We start from the raw sequence: 21,967 nt of genomic DNA, 5'->3' as shown, positions 1-21,967 counted from the left end.
ATTTAACTTCAAACTATCCCAAACTTGGTGTTCGATTTAACCATATACTGTGTCCAGGGCTGCATTAAATTAAATATCCCTTCTTCTTACCTACAGATGGGTCTAATTAGTGTCATCAGACTCATCTCAGTGTTTTGAGCATGCACTTGAGATCTGCACTGAAGCAAGAGGGATGTAATATTACCACTGTACAAGGCATTGGTTCGGCCTCACCTGGAATATTATGTCCAGTTCTGGGCTCCGGTCCATAAAAAGGAGGCCCTGGAGCTGGAGAGGGTTCAACGTAGAGCCACAAAAATAAAAAGTGGCATGGAGGGTCTCAGTTATGAGGAAAGATTAAAACAACTAGATTTATTTAGTCTGGAAAAGAGACGACTACGAGGGGAAATGATTAATTTATATAAATATATGAATGGTCCATACAAAAAATATGGTGGAAAGATTAACCACGAGGGGGCACTGTCTGCGTCTGGAGAAAACAAGGTTTAATCACCAGAGGTGACAGGGCTTCCTTACTATGAGAACTGTCAATCTGTGGAATAGCCTGCCTCAGGCGCTGCTCACAGCAGGGACAGCGGAGAGCTTCAAGAAGGGTCTAGATGCCTTTTTACACCTAAATAACATTGATGGTTATGTTATATAGAATTGTTTCCCCTAAATCCCTTCCTCATCCAATCCCTACCCGTCCTTGGTTGAACTTGATGGACATGTGTCTTTTTTCAACCGTATAAACTATGATACTATGAAGAGTGTAGTACTCCCACTCGAAGGTAGGGGGAGCCGGGTGAGTATAAGGGTTTATTTTAATGCAGCCTTGTACAAAATTAGTACATGTTTTTTTGAGACATTGTGGGGGCTTCCCTAGTAGGTTCCCTATAACAACACTAGATCTGTATCTGATCATACAGGTCTACGGACTGCGCAAGAGATTCAGGGGATTTCTCCAAGTCTCGTCCACTATCTGCGAGAAATATTTTATTATTTTCAGCCCATGTGAGCACTTAGATTACCTGCATCAATGAGAAGAAATGATTCATGAGAATTCCCAAATGGTCCTCCAGCCACCCGTCCCCCATGATCTCGGCCCGCTCCTGCTCCGCCTCCTCCTTCCGCTTGTCGCAGATGTCCCACAGACAATCTCTTAAATCCTTTTAAAAATAAAAAAAAGTCATAATTTTTTCACCACAACGTAAAAAATAAAATTGAGGTTAAAAGTGAAAAATTGGTAAGAGGAAAACAGGAAGGTTTTTTTATACTGAATCCCATGATCATCAGGCTGAGCAGCCGATCCATGTATCTTCTATGGGTTAAAAGTCTATGATGGCTCCCACAGACTAGATTACAACGAGAGTGACTTCCTACCTGTCCAAAAAGTATCCTCAGGGGTGTTAACTAAGCAAAATGTTTCTTTATTCTGATGCAATGCGAGCCAAAAACTCTCTAAAATATCCATCAAAATCCATCCTGATAAACCAGGGACATTACTCATAGATCCAGGCACCGGGACTGTGGTAATCTTCTTATATTTGTTATCCATGGCCTCCTTCCTTCTAAAAATCAGCTTTCAAAATTATGCTAATGAGCCAGAAGGGCTCTGGGGGTGTTACCAGAGACATTCCCTGCTGTAGCTTCACAAGCTGTTACACGGAGCACTTCCCCCTCCCAGCGTGTGAGATTACAGGAGGCAGAAGGAGCCAGCAACCATGTGTCATACTGGTGCCTACTGATTCACGGATAACCCTGCACTTCCTATGGAATCAGATAGATACAGATTTCCAAAAAATCCATAATTTCCTTGTTATTTATCACCTACATCCACTCTCTGGTGCATTTCGGCTTTGGTTTCCTCGTCTTCCCGCATATCCTCTGAGATAGAGTTGAAGTCCGTCTGCCACTGAGATACAAACTCCTGCTTGTGGTCCGGACGGGACAAAAAGTCCTTGAACTGGTTCCTGGAAAATAATCCACAAGGATGAGATCTTATAGAGCGCTTTCCCTGGAGCAGACATCTATCCATGTCACACAGCCACGGACCACAGGATACTAGTAGCCCCTTCCCTTGGCTCTGAATCTCTAGGGTTCACTTACTTTAATAGGAATGTGTTTGCAACCAGTGTCCCTGGCGAGATGTGTAATCGTTCATTTGTGTGTGTTGTTAGTAGCAGCAGGACTGTGCAGTATGGATGGATATTCCAGGATTAATTTTCTAGTACCGGTATGTGTCCTCACACTGCTGGGCTCTGAGTTCTTTGCATTGAGCTGCACAATAGCCCTTTCGGTCTGCTCTGGTTAAGAGTAGTAGCAGGTCTTTGTTTGAATACTTTATCAGTCATGCAGAGTCAGGTCAGTGCAGAGATCTAAGTGCACAGCAGTGTGAGGTTATGTCCCCCGTGCACATGGAGAAGATACAATCCTGGAATATTAATAAATATTTTATTCTCCTGTAACATAGAAAAAGTATTACACATCTCTCCAGGGACAATACCCAAGACTGGCTGCAGAGAGCACAGAGCACAGTAGTGTGAGGAAACTCCCCCAGTGCACATGGAAAGGCTGCAATCCTAGAAACAGTCCTGCTGCTACAAACAACATACAGAAAGCTATGATTACACAACTCTCTAGAGAAAATACCTAAAACTGGCTATGGACAGCACAGAGCAGTGTGAGGAAACGCCCCCAGAGCACTTGGAAAGGTTTCGATCCTATCAACAGTCCTGCTGCTACTAACAACATACACAGAGACAATACCTAAAACTGGCTGGAGAGAGCACAGAGCAGAGCAGTGTGAGGAAACACCCCCAGAGCACTTGGAAAGGTTCCCATCCTATCAACAGTCCTGCTGCTACTAACATACACAGAGACAATACCTAACACTGTCTGCAGAGAGCACAGAGGTTAGTTGGGGGTTTGGGATGTCACCATGTACCTGATATCATACAGATGATGAATCATTATGAGCCTTTCTTGTCTGAGACTCCTCAATCCCACTTTAATCCTGTCTCCGTAGGTCTCCTCTATGGTCTCCCAGTACGGCACCAGGAATTCAGGAACCTCCTGTACAATAGGAATTTGTAGGATGAATTTCCTGAAGTTGTATTTCATGAAGCATCGGTCATTATAGTTGTGTGACAGTGGTGGGCTGCAGCCTAGATCTGTATGACAGCCGCCAGCGGAGGAAAGCAGGATCCATATCTGCAGATCTGTAGTCAGGACCAGCACCAGGCCCACAACACTAGGTCCTGATACTGGCCAGAGTCCGGTGGTATACTGAATCATTACAAGTCACTGATGACAGTTATCCCCTCTATTTATACATGTACCCCTGCTAGATTACTATATCATCATCAGAGTATAGAGGTGCTTCTTATATGTGTATACAGGGGGTCCCCTACTTAAGAACACCTGACTTACAGACGACCCGTAGTTACAAACGGATCTCTGGATGTTGGTAATTTATTGTACTTTAGTCCCAGGCTACAATCATCAGCTGTAAAAGTTATCAAATGTATCTGCAATTAAGATTTATTGTTAATCCTGGTTCTTATGACAACCCCAAAAGTTTTAAAATCCAATTGTCACAAAGACGAAAAAATGTTTAAATGGATCTACAATTATAAAATACCATATATACTCGAGTATAAACTGTGCTGAAAACCCAATATACTCGAGTATAAACTGTGCTGAAAACCCAATATACTCGAGTACAGGCGGTCCCCTACTTAAGAACACCTGACTTACATACGACCCCTAGTTACAAACGGACCTCTGGATGTTGCTAATTTACAATAATCAGCTATAACAGTTATCACAGGTGTCTGTAATTAAGATTTATTGTTATTCCTGGTTCTTATGACAACCCAACATTTTTAAAATCCAATTGTCACAGAGACCAAAAAAGTTCTGTCTGGGGTTACAATGATAAAATATACAGTTCCGACTTACATACAAACTCAACTTAAGAACAAACTTACAGACCCTATCTTGTATGTAACCCGGGGACTGCCTGTATATACGGTATACAGTTCCGACTTACATACAAATTCGACTTAAGAACAAACTGCAGAACCTGTCTTGTACGTAACCTGGGGACTGCCTGAATATGGTTTTTTAATTGGTTTATGAATTATAGACATTTTTAGTTACTGTATTCATACTTTTTGGTTCATTATTGGTTGTATACATGAATTATTTGAGTTTATCCATAGCTGAATTGACAGCATATTATTTAATCGATTGATTATTGTTTGCACTAATAAACCTTCGCAGTGCCTTGCTACTACAGGCAGTTCCCGGGTTACGTACAAGATAGGTTCCATAGGTTTGTTCTTAAGCTGAATTTGTATGTAAGTCAAAACTGTATATTTTATAATTGTAGATCCAGACAAAAAATTTTTATTGGCCCCGTGATAATTGTAGTTTCAAAACTTTTTCTGTGATTTTACCAAGGATTATCAATAAAGCTAGTATGCTCTCTCCGTGTTTGTGTGGGTTTCCTCCGGGTCCTCCGGTTTCCTACCACACTCCAAAACATACTGGTAGGCTGATTAGATTGTGAGCCCCATTGGGGACAGGGACTGATGTGACAAGCTGTGTGCAGCGCTGCGTAATCTGTGTGCGCTGTATAAATAAAGAATAATTATTATTAATTATTATTATTCATTACAGACACCTTACAGCTGATGATTGCAGTCTAGGACTATAGTAACATCCAGAGAACTTCACCAGAGGTCACAGGGGGCCGTCTGTAAGTTGGGTGTCCTTAAGTAGGGGACCGCCTGTATTTTAATTATCTTTTGTATGACAACTGGCTTCATCAGACGCCTTCTCCTCTTCCTCCTCATTGTCATTATATCTTGTGGTGTCACAAGTGGCTGCAGCAGGAGCCTCGTCCTCTTCCTCCTTAGTCTCGTCTCTGTCTGTGACATTGTGATGGGCTGTTCCTGAACGAGGCGGCTCCTTTCAGTGAATGACCAGTGAGTCGGTGCCTCTCGTAACCTTATGTTACTGACTGTATTCACTAGCAAATCACAATGTTGCATAGATTTGTTTTGATGATAAATTAGAGCTATGTTTAAGGCGGACCCATCTGTGTGTTACATAGCTCACACCATTCATGTACCCTTGATCCCGCCTCTTACTTACCTGTGGGAGGGGCTCATTTACATAGACCCATTCCGCAGACCCAGGCATTATGGGTGGAGGACCAGCAGGCAGAGGAGTAGCCGGCTCTGGAGTAGCTGGAGCGGATCTATTCTTTTTGCCTGGAGATCGACCTCTCGGGGATCCTTTAAGATACAGAATAAAATAATAAATAAAAAATTCTTTATTTATATAGCGCACACAGATAACGCAGCGCTGCACAAAGCATGACAAATCGGTCCCTGTCCCCATGGGGCTCACAAACTAAGCAACCTAACAGTATGTTTTGGAGTGTGGGAGGAAACCGGAGGACCCGGAGGAAACCCATGCAAACACAGAGAGAACATACAAACACTTTGCAGATGTTGACCTGGGGGGGTTTCGAACCCAGGACCCGAGCGCTGCAAGGCAGAAGTGCTACCCACTCAGCCACCGTGCTGAGGGGTTTTCTAAAATATATTATATAATAATTATTATTTATTATATAAATTATATTGACCCTGAGGATAGGTAAATAATGCCTGGGGTATAACATCGAGCTCACCTGCTAATGAGCTGTCTTACACCATGCACCATGGTATTGCAGGTCAGGACCAACTCTACACCAAATCATATCACAATACACCTTTATATGGGTAAGTTTTTCTGTTACAGTGTTTCAAGTTTACCTGACTTTGGAGACTTTGGCGCGGAGTCTTTTCCTCGGGGTGTGTCCTTCTTCTCTTCCCTCTCCTCTGAACTATCTATGAGGATAAAATAACAATAAAATACAATAGAAGATGACCTTATTCTGCATGCAGAAAGCTTTATATGATACATGATGGACGCCCCCTTCAATACATTCTCACGGGAATATTCATCTCAGAATCGCCAATCACAAAAATTTACTGACATTTCCCCCCTTAAAGGGATCCTGACAGCTGGTCTGACCATACAGACTGCATCTAACATACTTCCGTCTGTGGTATATGTGTCTTGTTGAGTGAATGTCCAATGTTTCTTTTTTTTTTAACTATATAATTGAATACAGGCAGTCCCCGGGTTACGTACAAAAAGTTTCCGTAGATTTGTTCTTAAGTTGAATTTGTATGTAAGTCGGAACTGTATACTTTATAATTGTAGCCCCAGCCAAATTTTTTTGTCTCTGTGACAATTGTGTCCTGAAACTGAAATCTGCACCAGGTCAGCTGTGCCCCGTGCCAGTATTCTGGGAGAGGTTATAGTAAATTTGGCTCATCAGGCCATTCCGCACCTGCCATGGTCACTTTAAAAAGTGCCAAAATGTCTGGTGTGTGCCTGTATTTGTGACTTTTTTTTTCCTTGTATGTAGGATAGCTGGTATAAGTCAGTTGCCATGCAGCGGTCACTAGGGGGAGCTCAGGAGCTGTGTGGACAGTCTGCAGTGTGCTCCTGAGCTCCCCCTAGTGGTAATAGTTTTATCAAACATCTCCATTCTTATGATGCCACAGATCTGTGTTGTATAACATTACATGATGGGGGCAAGGGGGTGCCCTAGATTACTCCATATGATTGGTGACCAGCACTTCATACACCACTATAGGACTTACAGAAACAGACTCTTCTGCAGTCCCATAGAAGCGATGCATAGTGTTAACCATTATGTATAAACGCACACGGTTCAGATGTCACCCCCCCCCCAAAGACCATGCCCATGGTCGCAGCTGCAATCACTGTAGTCCCCATTCTTACTCCTATGTATTTATTTAGAAGATGCCAAGCTTATACTGTAGCGCTGTACAAAGAGGTTAATGATGAATATACAAAGTGTCATCAAGTTATAAACATGGCGCTGCTCCACAGAGCTTACAATCTAAAGTTTAGGCACATGCACAGAGTCCTGTAAAAGTGGGAAGTAAAAGTGGTCCGGTAAGAAGTAAAAGTTCAGAATAGTCAATGGATGGGCCAATCAGACCAAAACTTAATCTTAAAGGGATAGTTAATGATTAAAGATGGTTAGTAAATAGACAGGGCGATGTGGTGAGCGGTGCCGATCCACGGGTGGTCCGGAAGGAGACACATAATGGCAAGAAAAGAGCAGCAGAGCAATGAGGACAGAACAGGGAGGACAAGGGGTTAATGCAGGAGAACCAGAGCCCAGGGAACCAGAAGATGGACGAGTCTCAAGACGGCCTTGCTGATGAGACAGAGGACAATCTATGTCAGATAGTAACAGGTTACGTTGAAAATCCTCAATTAAGAAGTAAGAGAAGTTACAAAACCTTTGGGAGACTTGGATCGGCCCTTTCCCTTTTTAGCCGAGGTCTTTTTATCGGGTTTTGGAGCAGGAGGGTCCTGGGTGGTCTCTGGAGGAGGTGGCGGTGGTGGTGGAGGTGGTGTGGCTGCTGGTGGAGGAACCTCCTCTTTCTTCTCAGTCTTTGTCCCTGTGTATTGAAGGATTACATTGTGTTACATGTGACATCCCATGGTCCTCCTGCTGCGCGGCCGGGTGAAGACGACTGCTCTCATGTCAATTTTGAAGTATTGGTTTCAAAGTATTAAATAAAATGTAAAGATTTTTAGAAGCACAGAATTCATGGCAAAGGTCAAGGTGCAGGACCAAACTCGGATCTGGACACCACCAACAGGACTGTGATCTTCTTATATGGGACTGGCAAAGAGGAGGAGTCTTTGGCCCTGCAGCTCTGAGATGATTGGGAACACTATGACACTACCGATCATTAGCATATTTGTAAAAGTAGATTTTAGAAGGATAGACCAATAAGAGCTCAGCTTTCATTTTCCCACAACTGTTTATAAAATTACAGATGAGCTCTGATTGGTTCTCCATGGGCTCTATCATTGTGTAGTGACTATCCCTGGACATTGCAATGAATTAGCGCTGCATGTGTGAGGTAGGAAAGTTACTACACAATGGAAAGAGCCGTCTCCATCCAAAGCTGGAACTGATCATTGGGGGGTTGCCAGGTGTCGCACCTCCACCAATCACATATTACCCCATTGTGTGCATAGGTCATTCATAGATTTAATCCAGAACCCCCCTTTAATTAGCTATGCAAAGACAGTGGGGCACATTTACTTACCCGGTCCTGTCGCGATCTCCGATCTGGACAGTCCGACAAAGGTGAAGTCCGGCGCGATTCACGTAGCTCGTGCGCCCAAGTTCCTGTACCTGTCGCTTCCCCGCTGAGGTCCGCCGGAGTTCACCATCTTCCCGGTGCATGTGAGTGCGTGTCTTGCGACACAGTTTGAAATGTTAAATCCCGCGCGTAGTCCGAATCCGTCAGATTGTCTGACGGCCCATCCCCTCATTTGTGTCGTGTGCAAGCCGACGCCAATGCGCCAAAATCCGATCGCGTGCAACACAAGCCCCGGCGCAATGCGGCGCGGAAATCGTCGGAATATCCCTTAGTAAATGTGCCCCATTGTTTGTGGTTTAGTGGTCCACACCTATGAGACAGTGTCTGGGTACAGCAGGAGCATTGTGTGGCATCACCCAGGTTATCTGTGCTGTGCCAGTACTAACACATATACAGTAGATCACATTTACCTTGATGTTGTCTATTGTACACGGCTGTCAGAAATACTTCTTGGATCTTCTTGCACAGGGCGGCCTCTTCCACTTCCCCATTCACTTTCACTAAAACATTGGGCTGCGCCACGAACCACATCTCCAGTTGGCTCCAGTTATCGAGAAAACCTTTTATCCTGGAACACATGGGTCTCATTAGAGATGTGAGGATATCCCTTCTGTAATATTACATCTGTCACCTCCCCAGCTGGTTGTTGCTGTATTACCAGAGATTACCTTGTAGTTAAAGTATAACTCTGACCTTATGGCTCCCCTAAGGTTCCTGGGTTCAGATCCAATCACAACGTCTGCAACCCCACAAGTCCCGCCCCTGAGGAGTTTCTTCTTCGTATATGGGGATTTAGACAAGAAATTGCTACCTGGCTGTGTAGTGTGAAGGGGCCCAATAGCCACTCAGCCACATAATAGCCATTTTGAGGGGGGGCAGTGACATAGAGCTGTAATAATGTAATTCTCTAGGGCTTTGTTGGCAATTGTGATATAATCCAGAGATGGCTCTATAACAATGGGTGGCATGGTGACTCCAGGGACCTGAACAAGGTCTCCCTTACCCTACGAGCGTATATACAGCACCATATGACATCAGACACCTACCTGTGCGGTACTTGGTTTATAGAAGAGACGTCTCCGGGACCTGACGCAGCATTGATCCCATCTGTGTAAAATATTCTGAGAGTTTAATACCTTTTATATGATAATAGCTACAATATTACCAGCACGGATCACATATGGCGGCGCATGGCGTATCACTATATCACTGTCTTCATATTAGACCATCTGGATCCACACAGGAGAGCCGGCAGATCCTCTATACTGCAGCAGCAGATACTACTGTATAAAACTTACCAGTTACTGCAGCGGCTCGCTGTAACACTGCTGTGTCTGATACATCAATGAAGGCTACAAAGTCCAGGCCTGGTGACTGCGGTGGGGGCTCTGGGGGTCCGGCTGGATCTTCCACTAAGGATGATGGTTTATTTTTTCGGCTTTTTGCAGCAAGTTTCTCAGGATCTTCTCCGGTGAGAGATTTTTCCAGAAGCTTCGCCTGATTGAGAGTAGATGGAAATCCATCCAAGATCCATCCGGTGTTTGCTGGGATTTTACTGAAAGCAGAGTTGATATGATAAGGGGAAGCAATGGGGATAAGGAAGGGGCACACTCGTTATTGGGATCATTGTTTTGATTGCATGTGATTCATGTTAAATTCAGTTGATATGTAATTGTATTATATTCATTTGGATAACTTTCTGCACCAATTTCTCAAAGTGTTCAAGATCTCTGCTTGTTGTCATCCAATGACAGGATCTGCTGCTGTGATCAAGTGGGGAGCCATGACATAGGATAGTAAGCCCTGTGATCAGGGCTGTGGAGTTAGTAAGATGAAACTGCAACTCCAACTCCAACTCCCCTGAACTTCAACTGCACCAAAATGGTCACGACTCCGACTCCTATGTGCTGTTTTCCTGGTCCCTCTAGCAGTGCAGAATAAATGGGGCCATTCCTTCTCAGTGCCTTATTCCTCTAATCTATAGCAGAGGAGCTTCACTTCTGAGCATGTACATAAAGTGCAGCGCACATTTCTCTCAACTTAAAGGGGGATCAGGGGTGTACAAGCCGCGCCGATAGGCCAGATGCAGCCAGTCAAGCCATCAGTTGTGGTCTGCACCCTGCTGACAGTCAGGACTTCCATAACTGATGGCAGATCATTGGTGCAGGAGGCCGGGTAGCAGTGAGTGCAGCTGAGAAGTTCTCACTGCTCCCGTGTCAGTCACACCCGTGACAGGAGGACACACTGTCCCCTGCTGGTGTGATGATGTGGGGCTATGGTATAGGACAGTCTCCCCTAGTAGTGATAGGAGGGCACACTGCCCCCTGCTGTGTGATGATGTGGGGGCTATGGTATAGGACAGTCAGTCACCCCTAGCAGTCATAGAAGGACACACTGCCCCCTGCTGGTATGATGATGTGGGGGCCATGACATAGGACAGTCACCCCTAGTAGTGATAGGAGGACACACTGCCCCCTGCTGGTGTGATGATGTGGGGGCCATGGCATAGGACAGACAGTCACCCCTATCAGTGATAGGACACACTGCCCTCTGCCGGTGTGATGATGTGAGGTCACTGTGATGCAATGACCTCCTTAATAATGAAAGGCCTGACATGAACTTGCGGTAATGATTTTTTTCTATAAATTCTAATGACACGTTTTCTTCACACCAGCAGATAATATTCTGAGAAGTGGAATGAGATGTTATTGTTCCTCTGGATGATGAGTAATCTCGTGAGGTTTTCTGGATAGTACGATATGAGATCCCGCTGTGTTACCTTATGGTGTTAATTGCTTATTAACCCTTCCTGTCTGGATAGCAGCAAGAGGCGGCATGCCCGAAAATCACCAGCCAGATGCAGGATCAATCCAAAAAGCTAAGGCCCAGATTTATATATTATATCAACTGGACCCCACTTCTGATACGGAGCTCCGAATCCCTTGTATTTTTCGGTTCTGTCTCGTACTGATCAAATGTTTGGACAGTTTAATGCACAGTAAATGGATCTGGAATAGGATGTTTCTGTCCCCCGTATAAGACCTCAGGCCTCAATATACTTCTATGTCTGCAGAATGATCACTACACAGTACATGTAGGCAGCTGCTTGCTGTGTTATGAAAGCCCTTTTAAATTTAAAGGTGTTGTCCAGTGGTTGAAAAACACAGCCGCTTTCTTCCATAAGCAGCTCCTCTCCTGACCATGGGTAGCGGTTGTGGTATAGTAACTAAGATCTATTCCTTTCTATGAAACTGAGATGCAATACCAGTACCAACCATGGTCAGGGGTGGCACTCTTTTCATAGGAAGGCAGCAGCCATGTTTTTAAATCTCTGAACAAACCCTTTAAGATCATGGTTATGAGAAGGCAGGGGGAGATTAGGGGTATACTGCATACGGTGTAAGTTCTAAAGGGTTTATGTAAAGTTATAATGTATAATGTGCAGTCTTTCGCTGGCGAGGTCGGCTCCAGGTTTCAGTAAGCCCCCTTGCAGTGAATAGTCTCCTGTTCCCTAAAATATTCCCTACTTTATCATATCGTACTGCAACCTCATGGTTATTTTATATATAGCCTCCCTTACTAACATGGATTTGTTAGATACAGCCCCCTCACCCATATGGATTCCTTATGTACAGCCTTATGTTCCCGCCCCAATCCCCCCCTCCCCGGCACCCGTGGGCCCCAGCACCGGGTATGCCCACCTCTGGAAACATATGATAGGAAATTATCCCAATATGTATCTCTAATGGAAGCAAAGATGAGATGTGAACAGAGCAAAATACAAAAGCTCTGACATTAAAAGGGGTTTTCCATCCCCTTATCTAGCAATGGCCTATCCAGGTGATGACCACATTGCTGGCACAGCTCTCATTGAACTGGATTGGACGGCAGATACACTGCAGAAATAGGTGGGGTTCTTGACCGTTATCATAGTGTATAAGAGCTGATTGGGGGGAGCGCCGGGTGCTGTCCCCCATGATCCCTTACTATCACATACTGAGGTCATTAGAAGTATAGAAACCCCATAAAAAGGGAGGACAAAACCTCGTTCTTACTTGATGGCCTCAATGAGGGTCTCGAGCAGCAGCTCATCGGGAACCGGCTTTCCTTTCCTCAAGTGTTTCTCCATCATGGCTCCCAGCTGCGCTCTCCTAGACAGCTATAGGGAAAGAGACAGTACATGAATGGAGGCCGAGACACATCCACATCTGTGTAACCATGTCCCTACCCGCACATATATCTCAGAGAAAGTATGGGGAGAATTCACGAGGACTAAACGCTAATCCGCAGACACCGACATTTTCTTTTCACTCTTTCGGCCTGGGGTCAGGCATTAACCCCGTAGTGACCGGCCTTTGTGAACAATAATGTCCTGGAAATGGGGGATCCACAAGCTCCAAAGAAGTCAAAGATGGAGAATGGGGGGCACATCCTGCGCTCATACGACTTCTATAGGACTTCCACATTGTCTCTTCATCCTACTCTTTTATCCTTGCAATTTTAGGTTTAAAATTCACTGCACCATTACCAATCTTTAAATCTACTACCATATCTATCAGTTGTTTTTAGAATAGGTGATAACCAGCCCCCCGTACCATAGACTCCAGGGTTCCAACAACAGCGCCATACATTTGATCCTGGCTGTGCTTTGTTATAGCAGCTTAGCTGGGACTGATAAAATTGATGTCACACCACCAACAAAACCAGCACCAGAACCCCCCACATATTGAACAGCTGACTAGTAGGGGTGCCAGAACCCCACCTAAGTATTGGGGGGGGCTGATACCCAGCGGTTTAAAGCAACTTCTGCTTCCTCTTCTCTTTAGTGATATCAAGTTCATTGGTCACATGGCCATAAAGTGATTGAGCCGATTGCAGTATGGCCGTGTGTGCCCCAGGATTAACCCTACACCGTCCTGTGACCTGCCCGGACGTTAGCTGGACTGTACCGTCCTCTCCTTTGGTTCTGTGGCTTCTCTTGGTGACTTCTGGGTCTGTGGCTGGGATGATTCACTGTTATCTGGAAGGCAGGAATATCACATTTTATTATAGATAAACGAAAATTCAGGTGCTGGAAGATATCAGCAGGAATCTAGATTATATCTTATTTACTGAAGATGTATATATAAAAATATATATGAAGAAATAGCCACTACTACTTCTACTTCTACTACTTGTCTCCTAGTTACAATCTCCACTGTTATTTTTACATTACCTTCATTTCTTAGAAATCTGATAGAAATATCTAATACAGATAATTCCTGGAAATCCAGAACCTGAGGTGATGTCCGGTACACTATGGTTTGCTGCTTTGCAAAAATAACCTCAACATTGGACTCCTAGTAAAGTACTTCATTGCTACTAGAGGGGAGGAGAAGCCCTGGTCCTGCTCCACAGAGGTTTAGCTATGATGCAGGAACATAGGACCTGTTGGGATTTAGATCCATCCCCTACTCTGATGTCGCTGCTTCCAGTCTGACACATAGCAAATGCATACCTAGCCAATCACTGGTCTGTATGAGTTTCTATTGTGTCCAGTGATTGGCTGACGATACATTTCCTGTGTGTCAAGCATCAAACAGGAAGCACAGAGAATGGGGACCTGGAACTGCTGGAACGGAGCTGTAAGTGATCTGTTTTCTACTTCCTTATGCTGATCAGTATATAGTAGGCCTTTCTAGGAAACCACTTTTAGTCTCTGAACGGGACTATAGGCAGAGATGAGGGGACCCAACATTTGGGTTCGGCCCCACGACCCGGATATAATGCTGGATCGGCGGCCAGACAGCCAGTCTGGCACACTGATTCCCCTAGCAACTAGCCATGGCTATGACTGGCCAGGGGTATCTCCCTAGGAAATCATAGCCATGGCTAGTTGTAAGCGGCGTCCCCCTGGACAATGATCGTCATGGCTAGTTGATAGGAGAATTAGCTGGATTGGCTGTATGGCTACCGATTGGGCAATATGTGCGGGTCGGGGGGCAGAACCCAAACAACGGGTCTGCTCATCTGTAATTATAGGTAATTTCTGGTGCAGTTTATGCAAATTTGAAAAGAAAGTGGAAATTAAATGTAAACAAACGAATGCATTTGGGGAGGGGAGTCACTTACTTATAGCTGTAGTAATACTTTCAGAGGGTTGTGTTTCGGTTCCATCCGGAGGAGCAGGAAGACTCTCTGTCAGCTGTGGGAATAAAAAATTCTAAACAAGTCACATTTAGGGTTTTATATCTGTTGTTAGATTAAAAAAAAAAAATCCACATAAAAGTTTGATTTGATTTTACTATTTTTCACTGTTATTTAATCCGTTGGATAAGATAATTCATATTAAGCTGACTTATCCGTTAACATCAATCCTGTGTTATAAAGTAAGATTTGTGGTTCTTACATTTGATTATATTTTGGATATGAGAAGGGAACAGAATGATTGAACCCCTGCTGTAGTGAGGATGTATATAGATTTCAGTGGAGGATGAGTGAAGGATTCTAAAGGAATGCAATGTACATCACTGTACAACTAGTGCAGGCTCCGCCCCTGAGGATCTTGGGAAACCTCTGTGGATCTAAGTATCTGCCTACAGTCACCATGTTACTTAGTAGAGGGAACAAAAAGGAGGGTAAGGATCGGCACTCCAGGCTTTCTAAAACATGGTACTTCTTTATTCAAAATTCATTAAAATCCATAAAGAGGTCATAGTGCATAGTCCATAGACCTACGCGTTTCGAACATTAACATTAGTTCTTACTCATGGTCTGAGAAGCATTAGCAAGGACCTGCATTTAAAAAGAGGATACAACAGGTGGAACTAACTACGTTGATTAGCACATGCGCAAAGTGGAATGGCCGAGTATGTTGATATGTAAACATGGAAACAAGGTGTTAACTATAAAAATATGTTGCAATACGTACGAAACATATATAAATTGCAGTGCGTGTAGTTGACAAAGTCACACAATACATTAATAGAGATACATTGTGTCTGTTTTGTTATTAAGACCGCTGGGCATGCGTGTATCTAACTGGAGGATCCACAACATTTCTCGGTTACGGAGTTTATGGGTACGATCTCCGCCTCTACTAGGGGCGGTAACTCTTTCTATGCCAGTAAACAAAAGGTTCGAGAGATCCCCGTCATGTCTTTCTAAAAAGTGTTTGGATAGACTAGATGTGGGGGCAACAGATGTAATTGCTGCAGCCACATGCGTAACACTACTACATTTTCTAATATCATTACTAACAGAGAATGGAGCATAAAATCATTTATTAACTGCAACACAAAATATGTAGTATATCTAGCGGAATGCACACAATGTAATCTTCATTACGTGGGCAGTACAATCCGCCCTTTAAAGAAAAGGATTGCAGAACATATGACGGACGGCTCCAAAATACGGTTGACTGACAAGAACATATCTAGTCTATCCAAACACTTTTTAGAAAGACATGACGGGGATCTCTCGAACCTTTTGTTTACTGGCATAGAAAGAGTTACCGCCCCTAGTAGAGGCGGAGATCGTACCCATAAACTCCGTAACCGAGAAATGTTGTGGATCCTCCAGTTAGATACACGCATGCCCAGCGGTCTTAATAACAAAACAGACACAATGTATCTCTATTAATGTATTGTGTGACTTTGTCAACTACACGCACTGCAATTTATATATGTTTCGTACGTATTGCAACATATTTTTATAGTTAACACCTTGTTTCCATGTTTACATATCAACATACTCGGCCATTCCACTTTGCGCATGTGCTAATCAACGTAGTTAGTTCCACCTGTTGTATCCTCTTTTTAAATGCAGGTCCTTGCTAATGCTTCTCAGACCATGAGTAAGAACTAATGTTAATGTTCGAAACGCGTAGGTCTATGGACTATGCACTATGACCTCTTTATGGATTTTAATGAATTTTGAATAAAGAAGTACCATGTTTTAGAAAGCCTGGAGTGCCGATCCTTACCCTCCTTTTTGTTCCCTCTACTACGTTGGGACGTTCCGACAAGTCCTCTGGATTCGTGCACCGGACCACACTAGTGTTTCCTGCGGCTCAGCAAGGTTCACGTGAGTGAGCAACACGCTCCATGTGTTTTGTTACCATGTTACTTACCTTATTGTCACTCGCATCCACCAAGTCATTTCCCGACCTGCTACCCTCTTCTTCCATCTCATTCTCCTGAGAGGCCTTCACAACCTCCTGCACCAGGTCATCCACACTCAGCACCCGGATACCGTATTCTGGGAGCAGAAAACACAAGGTTATTATGTAATCCTGATGAGGATGGGTCATATCAACCGCCTCTCTACAATATACCGTAAGGAAAAATTTTTTTTTTCAGCATTTCAGATCCTACAATGTTTTTTATTTTTTGCTTGACAAGACTAAAGATTAGAATTTTATTTTTCTTATTTGTATTGTATAATCAAATTATTTTTTTTTTCCCTATTGAATATATAAAAGGAAATATACTGAGCTCGTACACATCCAGGAATACAAGATATGGGGAGAATGCTTCCTTGTATTTATTTCATTTATTTATTTTATTGTATTTTTTTTCATGTATTTAAACACTTTATAATTATTTTATGATTTCATGCATTCTAGTATTAACATATACGGTAATTATTACATATTAAGATTATTACAATAAAATTATTATCAATATTGTTCTTGTTATTATTATGATCATATTTATATCATTGAGATTTGTAATATTTTCTTCTTCTTATATTATTATTAAGATTATTATTACACATGTTTTTTTTATTATAAGGGTGTGTATTATTATTCATTATTACCGTATTATTAAGATTTTCATTATTTTTATTATTGCTATATTCTTTATAGTAATATTATGGAGATTTTTATTGTTATTTATTTTATTTATTATCATTATTACTGTCATCATCATTATTATTACATTTATTTTATTTCTTTATTATTATTATTATTTATTGTTACATTTATTTGACTTATTATTATTTTCTTTTAATTTAAAGGGAACCAGTCATCAGATATTGGCCTTATAAACCACAAGCAGTTGAACTCCTTCCAGATTCTGTTTCTTTCATGGTCCAGTGTGATGACAACCCAAAAAATCTACTTTGACGTGAGATGTAAACTGGTTGTATAAAGTCAAGGAGGAGGAGAGTTTAACACTGAAGTCAAGCTCTCTCTCTTCCTCAGAAAGCCCCTTCACTGTAATTGATGGTCCTACATCCAGAGACATCACTAACCAGATCTCCATGATGTCAATCACAGAGGAGGAGGTTCTCAGTGCCCCCCACCCTGAATTCAGAGTTACAATAGATTATGCCATTGAGGAGTGATTATCCAGTCTGTGATACAGGCTTACATACTGCTGGGACCACAGTTTTCTCCCATCCAGGCAGTTGCAGATGTAGCAGGGCTGTGCAATACAGGCCCAATCCTGCACCCACATACTCTTATTGGAAATGAACGCAGAGCGCAGGATGACGGCCTCGGAGATGAGTGCGCGCAACTACGAGGAGCTGCGCTGAAGATTTCTTGCTAGGAGGATCAAAGAGGCTACGGAGCCAGAGCACATGGCCGGCTACTCCACGCCCCAGTATCCTCTATAGGAAATTTGCATATTAGTGAGATAAAAAATGTGAAACGTTACGGGGGACTAAAAGATTACCTCTAAAAAGGCTCAGGGGCAATACCTTAGAAAAACCTGCCACCGGATCTACCATAATAGATAGATCCGTGATGGTAGGTTTCCTTTAACAGGAACTTACAGACGCCCCAAGTTAGGCTACATTCACACACATGTATGGGGGATGTATATACGGCCGATATACGTCCCCCATACACTTCTATGGGCTCACGGACCTGTACGGGAGCGGTATGGTGCAGCACACGTGCTGCACCGTACCGCTCCGTAGCCCGGGAAAAGATAGGACATGTCCTATCTTTTCCCGTGATACGGCGCCGTGCGCTGTATTTTCCTATGGAGAGGGGCGGGGGTGAGCTGCGCTCATCCCCTGCTCCTCTCCGCGGCGCCGATGTATGCCCGCCGTACTACGGTATGGCGGGCATACATCGTGTGAATGTAGCCTAACAGACGGACCTCTCTGCTCGCTGTGACCTCTAGATGTTACTTTAGTCCCAGGCTGCATAATGCGCTGTAAAGTGTCTGAAATGAAGTTCTATTGATAATCCGTGGTCCAATTACAGCACAAAATTTAGAAAATCCCAAAAATTAGGGACAAAAAACATTTTGTCTGGAGCTACAATTATAAAATATACCAATTCTGACTTAAGTACAAATTCAACTTAAGAACACACCTTGCCTGTATCTAAAAAAAGTGGTAATGTCGTTATACTCTGACTTTTTGGAAATGTTTCCCACCCATCTTGACATGACCCTTGTACAGTGACAGTAGAAAATGTTGCGTTACCTTGTTGCAGGTGCCTCAGACTTGTGCTCTTTCCCGAATAAATATTTCCCAGGACGCAGCCTTTAATAGGGAATGGAGGGAACATGGGGGGTGCGGCCGGCGCTGCTGGGGGGTGGATAATATCCATCAGTCTGTGAACTACATGGCCCAGAATTTTATTATTGGGGGGAGGTTTTATTGCCACGGGATCAGTGTATATCCACTCGCCAGTCATTGTCTATGGGAGAAAAAAGAGATCATGTTAGACTCTGCACAGAAATACATGAAAAACGCCTCCAGATATCAGCCTTCAGCTGGCAGAAAAACCCTGGTTCCATCTAAACTCATACAATATCACTAACAACAATCCTGGAATATAAATCCATATTTCACAGTCCTGCTGCTACTAACAAGATACACAAGGCTATGACTACACATTTCTTCAGGGACAACACAGGTTGCAGAGAGCACATAGCACAGCAGTGTGAGGACATGTTACCAGTGCACTTGGAGAAGCTACAATCCTTGAATATAAATCCATATTTCACAGTCCTGCTGCTACTAACAACATACACAAAGATATTATTACACATCTCTCACAGGTTGCACAGAGAGCACTGAGCACAGCAGTGTAAGTGCATTATTTGGTATGGCACCTAGATGGGGTCAAGGGACCCCTATTATCAAGATAAAAGATATAGGGGCACATTTACTTACCCGTCCGTGGAGTTCACAGAAAGTCAATTGTCCAACGATCATGCCCTGTGCCGCGATTCACTAAGATCGTGCGCCCGATATCCTGCATGTGTCGCTTCCCCGCTCAGGTCCGCCGGAGTTCGCCTTCTTCTTCCCGGTGCATGTAAGTGCTTGGGCTTGCGACACAATTTGAAAGTTAAATCCCGCGCTCAGTCCGAATCAGTCGGATCGTCCGCCTCCCGATTTCTATTGCATGAGCTGTGCCAAAATCCGATCGCATGTGACATAATCCCCAGTTAAATACCCGTCACAGCGACGCAAATCCCAAAAACGATGGAAAAAATCCGATGAAGGTGCGTCCACGGACCCTTAGTAAATAAGCCCTACAGTGTCCTGCAGATGGGTCTCCTTGTCTCGCCCCTTTATCTTGTATTTAGGACATATCTCCAGCAGTGCTATAGGTAGGAGGGTGCAGGATCCGTCCGGATGGATCTCATGATCAGGGGGGTCCCAGCCCCATATTCTGCCATATCTGGACCGGCCGCAGTGATATACTGTATTACATTCTGTGATTCTGTGTGACGGGAGCAAAATCATTTCTTCACGTAATTTTATTTCATGAGGCTTTTGTATAATTTCCCCCCTCTAACAGCTTCAGACTGTAGGTCATACAGCGGTGACCATACCGAGAGATTTAATGATGCTGTGGTTACATTGAGGTCAATAAGCTGCACCATAAAGAGAAAGCTGTTGGAATCATGTAATGGTGTGAAAAAAGAATGGAAGAATCTAAAGGAAAGTGTTTATCCTATGGATGAGGAGTGAGAAGGGTCTCCCCTCCAGGAGAATATCCACAGCATAGGGGTTACATTATGAAATCCCTTTAATATTCCTCTCTGAAAGTTATTGGTAGCAAGAGGACTGGAATGTATGGATTTAATTTCCAATGCACTGGTGTTGGGGGTGTCCTCACACTGCTGTGCTCTTACGTCTCTGCACCTAGCAGCTCCACAACCACTCTCCTCTGCCCTGAGCGACTCTTCTGGTATTCAACTAGCAGCCTTAGACAGATTTAACTTTGGGCAAAGGGGGAGGGCTGCAAAGCAGTTAATTGCAGAGCGCTGAGAGCACAACAGTGTAAGGACCCGGTGCATCAGGTCTAGCCGCAATCTTGGAATATAAATCCACAGTCTTGCTGCTAATAACAGCAAACACTAAGGTATGACTATACATCTCTCTAGCAACAAAACCTAACACTGGAATGAAGCGGATAGAGCACAGCAGTGTGAGGATATGCCTGTGAGGAATCACAAGAAGAAGCAACAATCCTGGAATATAAAACCATATTTCACAGTACTGCTGCTACTAACAATATACACTAAGGTACAACTACACATCTCTCCAGGAACAATACCTAACACTAGCTACAAAACGAACAGAGCAAAGCAGTGTGAGGACATACCCTATAGCCCACTTGGAGAAGCTACAATCCTGGAATATAAATCCATATTTCACAGTCCTGCTGCTACTAACAACATACAAAAAATGCATGACTACAAATCTCTCAGGGAACAATACCTAACACTAGCTGCAAAGTGAACAGAGCAAAGCAGCATGATAACTAGCCCCTAGCCCACTTGCAGAAGCTACAATCCAGGAATTAAAAATCCATATTTCACAGCCCGGCTTCTACAAACAATGTACACAATAGCATGATTACACATCTTTCCAGGGACAATACCTAATAATGACTGCAAAGAGAACAGAACACAGCAGTGTGAGGACACACCCCCAGTGCACTTGGAGAAAATACAATACTGGAATATAAATCCATATATCACAGTCCTGCTGCTACTAACAAAATGCACAAAGATATGATTACACATCTCTACAGGGACAATATCTAACACCGGTTTAATCTGCATGATTACAACTGCTGACAGGTTCCCTTTACTCCTAATACATTGATCAGTCCTTGTTTCTAAACTTTACCCATAAAAAGGAAAAATAGGAATAAAACAGATAACAGTAAAGTATAAGGTGTAGGACGTGTAGGGTTACGTGTCAGGTAGTGGCGCTAACTCGACTCTAGTCAACCTACAACACTGCAGCTACTTCCTCCTGAGAGAGGCAGCAGGTAGGTAGTGCCAGGAAGTGGCCGCGAGGCGCGACAATTGTGGTGAATGTTCCCCAAACACCAACACAGGAAACAGAATAAACTCTGCAGCGAGGAAAAACACAAACAAGTCATTCACCTTCTACCACAGCCGAAAAGACGGGAAAAGGCAAAGAATTATACCCGAAATGTTACCGAATTTATCAACAAAACAAGCAAAAACATCAGAACCAAATACTGATCCAAAGCTATGAAAAAGTCCTGATCATATCAGATTATTGAAGGGATCAAAACATCTCCAATTTAGGGAAGGGTAATCCAAATATCACTCCTCTTCCAGTACAGACTCCATAGGGTGACCCCTCTTATAGTATATACTCCATAGTGTGACCCCTCTTATAGTATAGACTCCATAGTGTGACCCCTCTTATAGTATATACTCCATAGTGTGACCCCTCTTATAGCATAGACTCCATAGTGTGACCCCTCTTAT

At 43.4% G+C, this 21,967-nt stretch overlaps 1 protein-coding gene across 2 annotated transcripts in view; it reads right to left on the bottom strand.

Moving 5' to 3' along the window:
• Positions 1-21,967, bottom strand: part of SPEF2 (sperm flagellar 2) — a 76,059-nt gene that overhangs the window by 20,442 nt on the left and 33,650 nt on the right. The window contains exons 11-24 of one of the 2 annotated variants that reach the window (XM_072134786.1): positions 18,684-18,900; positions 16,369-16,496; positions 14,370-14,442; positions 13,208-13,278; positions 12,314-12,417; positions 9,557-9,813; positions 9,305-9,365; positions 8,669-8,826; positions 7,380-7,541; positions 5,808-5,882; positions 5,143-5,285; positions 2,927-3,054; positions 1,814-1,952; positions 1,011-1,148 (exon numbers count right to left, since the gene is read on the bottom strand). In XM_072134786.1, the coding sequence (XP_071990887.1) occupies positions 1,011-1,148; positions 1,814-1,952; positions 2,927-3,054; positions 5,143-5,285; positions 5,808-5,882; positions 7,380-7,541; positions 8,669-8,826; positions 9,305-9,365; positions 9,557-9,813; positions 12,314-12,417; positions 13,208-13,278; positions 14,370-14,442; positions 16,369-16,496; positions 18,684-18,900 (1,854 nt within the window). Of the gene's footprint in view, positions 1-1,010; positions 1,149-1,813; positions 1,953-2,926; positions 3,055-5,142; positions 5,286-5,807; positions 5,883-6,860; positions 7,295-7,379; positions 7,542-8,668; positions 8,827-9,304; positions 9,366-9,556; positions 9,814-12,313; positions 12,418-13,207; positions 13,279-14,369; positions 14,443-16,368; positions 16,497-18,683; positions 18,901-21,967 lie in introns of those variants that run through there. The other variant, XM_072134796.1, reaches the window with a different exon arrangement.

Source organism: Engystomops pustulosus, chromosome 1, assembly GCF_040894005.1.
Source record: "Engystomops pustulosus chromosome 1, aEngPut4.maternal, whole genome shotgun sequence".
Lineage (NCBI taxonomy): Eukaryota > Metazoa > Chordata > Amphibia > Anura > Leptodactylidae > Engystomops > Engystomops pustulosus.
The sequence above is the reverse complement of the archived record's forward strand: the minus strand, read 5'-3'. Positions and strand labels throughout refer to the sequence as shown.